The sequence below is a fragment of the Penaeus japonicus genome, unplaced genomic scaffold (assembly GCF_977035675.1).
Source record: "Penaeus japonicus unplaced genomic scaffold, GWHDUDI00000001_assembly GWHDUDI00000018, whole genome shotgun sequence".
In the NCBI taxonomy this organism is placed as follows: Eukaryota; Metazoa; Arthropoda; class Malacostraca; order Decapoda; family Penaeidae; genus Penaeus; species Penaeus japonicus.
The window spans coordinates 17568265-17572669 of NW_028234420.1; the positions used below are offsets into that span (position 1 = coordinate 17568265).

Here is a 4405-nt window from a genome sequence, read left to right on the forward strand (position 1 = left end):
CAAGAATAGATAAGAGATAAATAGAAAATAGACTAAACGGTAAGACTTTATGATCCTTTTTTCAATACATATCTTTTATCTATGTTTTCTTATTCCAGAAATCATGGACACGGAAAGTAATTAATTATTATAACTGCATGTCTTCCGGGGTGTTACCCGAGTTGTTCGCTATCATACGCAAAACGTCAGTGATTCATAATCTATTTCATTCTTAATCGTATCATAGACAAAAGATATAATTCATAGACCCCCCCCCTCTCACTCTCTCGTCACCCCTCTCTCTCTCTGTATCTCTCTCACACACACACAATACACACACAATACAAATAATCACAATCACCACAGCCACACAATAGCTCTACCCTCTTCAATTTCCAATCTCCACTCCCACCACGAACAAAATATCACACAACTCCATTAACAATCACACACAATCGAAAAGATACCATCCACCATAGATAACAATTCAACAATCTCTATTCCAGAGACGCCATGGCCGAGCACCCAGCACTTGTCCCTCTGCCTCAGTCGGAGAGGTTGGACGATTATGCTGAAGGGACGACCTATCAAGACAACGCTACGATCGCGAACGCCACAGACTTCGAGGATATCTTGCACCTTATCATTGATGACCCGAATGACCTGAGGAGGCCTTGGAAGGTGAGGGGAAGATGGGGTTTCAAAGGTTGGGTGGAATAGATGGAATTGGATGGCCATAGATACGCGCACACACCCACACACTACCCATCCCCCCCACACACGCACACATAACCCATCCACCCCCCCCACACACGCACACACAACCCATCCACCCTCCCCCCCCCACACCTACATATCCACACACCCACACACACCTCATCCACCCCTTCCCCCCACACCTACACCCGCACCCACACACAACCCATCCCCCCTCCCACACACCCACATCCATCCCCACAACCCGTCCACCCTCCCACACACCCACACCCACACACACACCCCTCCCACCCACACCTACACACAACCCATCCCCCATCCCACACCCCCACACCCACAGTCCCACACCCACACACTACCCATCCACCCCCACACCCCTCCCACACCCACAGTCCCACACATTACCCATCCACCCTCCCACACACACAACCCATCCCCCCTCCCACACACCCACAGTCCCATACCCACACACTACCCATCCACCCTACCTCACACCCCCACACCCACACACTACCCATCCACCCTCCCACACCCCCACACCCACACACTACCCATCCACCCTCCCACACAGCCCCACACCCACACACTACCCATCCACCCTCCCACACCCCCACACCCACACACTACCCATCCACCCTCCCACACCCCCACACCCACACACACACCCCTCCCCTCCCACACCTACACACAACCCATCCACCCTCCCACACACAAACACACCCACAGTCCCACACCTACACACAACCCATCCCCCCCTCCCCCCCACACCTACACACAAACCCATCCACCCTCCCACACACCCCCACACCCACACACTACCCATCCACCCTCCCACCCCCCCCACACCCACACCCACACACTACCCATCCACACCCCCTCCCCCCCACACCCACACACAACCCATCCACCCTCCCACACACCCCCACACCCCTCCCACACCCACACACCACCCATCCACCCTCCCACGCACACCCACACCCACTCCACTACCCATCCACCCTCCCACACCCCCACAGCCACAGTCCCACACCCACACACTACCCATCCACCCTCCCACACACACCCACACCCACAGTCCCACACCCACACCCCCACACCCACAGTCCCACACACAACCCATTCCCTCTCCCTCTCACACACCCCCCCCCCCCCACACCCACACACAACCCATTCCCTCTCCCCCCCACACACACCCCCCCCCCCACACCCACACACAACCCATTCCCTCTCCCCCCCACACACACCCCTCCCCCCACACCCACACACAACCCATTCCCTCTCTCCCCCACACACACCCCTCCCCCCACACCCAGACACAACCCATTCCCTCTCCCCCCCCCCCCCCACCCCCCCCCCCCCCCCACACCCACACACAACCCATTCCCTCTCCCCCCCACACACACCCCTCCCCCCACACCCACACACAACCCATCCACCCACAAAAACTCAAAATGCTAATCAAGAAGAAGCTATTGCTGTGGCCTCCACTCTGACACGCAATGAGGGATCTATTAAATGTGAATGACACTTTGATGGACCAATTATTATTCATTGATACAAGGTCGTTACTGTATGAATAATTGTAGGGAGAGAGAAAGAGATAGATAGGTAGGTAGATAGATAGATAGATAGAGAGTTCAAATTCAAATTCAAATTCAAACATTTTATTCCATAAATTACAATGGTTATTCTTATGATATATATAAAATATATATATATATATATATATATATAGAAATTATATATAAATAATATATATATATATATATATATATTAATATATATATATTTAGAGATAGATAGATAGATAGATATAGATATAGATAGTATATATAGACATATAGATAGATAGATAGATAGATATTTATATATTAGTATATATATATATATAATACATATATAAATATAAATATATTTATATAATATATATATATATTATATATATATATATATAGAAGAAGTTAGATAGATAGATAGAGATAGAGATAGGGATAGATAGACAGAGATAGATAGATAGAAGATGACTATCATCGGAGAGAGAGAGGAGGAGAGAGAGAGATGAGAAGAGAGAGGAGAGAGAGAGAAGAGAAGAGAGATAGAGATAGAGATAAGAGAGAGATAGATAGATAGATAGATAGATAGTGAGAGAGAGTGAGAGAGAGAGAGAGAGAGAGAGAGAGAGAGAGAGAGAGAGAGAGAGAGAGATGTAGAGTAAAGAGATAGAGATAGAGAAGAGATAGAGATAGAGAGTGAGATTAGAGATAAGATAAGATAGATAGATAAGATAGAAAGAAGAGAGAGAAAGAGAAGATGATATAATATAAATAAAATATATATATATATATATATATATTATATATACATACATATAATATATTTATATATTTATAATACATATATTTATATATATATATATATATATATATATATATTTATAATAATTAAATTAATATATATACACACACACACACACACACACATATATACAAACATACATATACATATCTACAGACCTCAACCTCTGCTGAACTTCATCTAACTCCTAACTTCGCAGACGATCCCGTTCTTCTACCTCTACATCACTACCTACGTCATCACTCTTTTCTTTGGCATCATGGGCAACGTTGCGGTTATCGTTCTCATGGCTGGTAAGGATCTTAAGAATCTTGTGATGTGATAAAGATGCTATATTGATGTGTCTTTTTTTTTTTTAATTACTTTGTCTTTAATTTTATCTAATTTTCTTAGAATCATTTTTTTTTTCGCTCTGTTTTTTTTCTTCTTCTTCTTCTTCTTCTGTATCCTCTACTTCCCTATTTGTTTCTCTTTTTCTTTCCATTTCTCTTCCTTTTTCTTCTTCTGAGTGTTTTCTTCTTATTCTTTGTTCCCTTCTTCTCCTCCTTTTATTTTCCTTCTTGTTTTTCCTCTGGCTCTAGTTCCTTTATATCTTCTTTTTATTTCTATTCTTCTCCTTCTCGTCTTTCGCCTCCATCTCCTAGTCTTCCTCTTACTTTTCATTTTTCTTCACCTACTCTTTCTCCTCCACGTTCTCATCCCCCACCCACCCCTCCTCCTCTTCCTCCTCCTCCTCCTCCTCCTCCTCCTTCCCCTCCTCCCCCACCTACTATTCCTCCTCCCCCTCCTCCTCCTCCTCCTCCTCCTCCTCCTCCTCCTCCTCCTCCTCCTCCTCCTCCTCCTCCTCCTCCTCCTCCTCCCCCTCCTCCTCCTCCTCCTCCTCTTCTTCTTCATCTTTTTCTACCCTCTTTATTGTACAGGCTTTTGTCAATAAGTTCCGTGAACTTTTAGTCTGAAAAACACATTCAATTGTTCCCATCCTAAAGAATGACGCAAAGTGTCATTAGCAGTTTGACAAAGACAATGCTATACCAAAAGACACTAATCATCTTTGCAACATCTCCTCCTCCATCTCACGCTATTTCCCTCCCCTATCTCACGCTGTCTCCTTTCCCCATCTCACGCTATCTATCTCCCTCCTCCATCTCACGGTATCTCCCTCCCACATCTCACGCTATCTCTCCCCCCTCCCCCATCTCACGCTCTCTCCCTCCCTCCCCCATCTCACGCTCTCTCTCCCTCCCTCCCCCATCTCACGCTCTCTCTATCTCCCTCCCTCCCTCCCCCATCTCACGCTCTCTCCCTCCCTCCCCCATCTCACGCTCTCTCTATCTCTCTCCCTCTCTCCCCCCCA

General features: G+C 46.3%; 1 protein-coding gene across 1 annotated transcript in view; it reads left to right on the forward strand.

Moving 5' to 3' along the window:
• The first annotated feature begins 488 nt into the window (after positions 1-488).
• Positions 489-4405, forward strand: part of LOC147469900 (uncharacterized) — a 6276-nt gene continuing 2359 nt past the window's right edge. Inside the window, exons 1-2 of the mRNA XM_086546390.1 lie at positions 489-660; positions 3251-3344. Of these exons, the coding sequence (XP_086402516.1) occupies positions 493-660; positions 3251-3344 (262 nt within the window). The 5' untranslated portion in view covers positions 489-492. The remainder of the gene's footprint in view (positions 661-3250; positions 3345-4405) is intronic.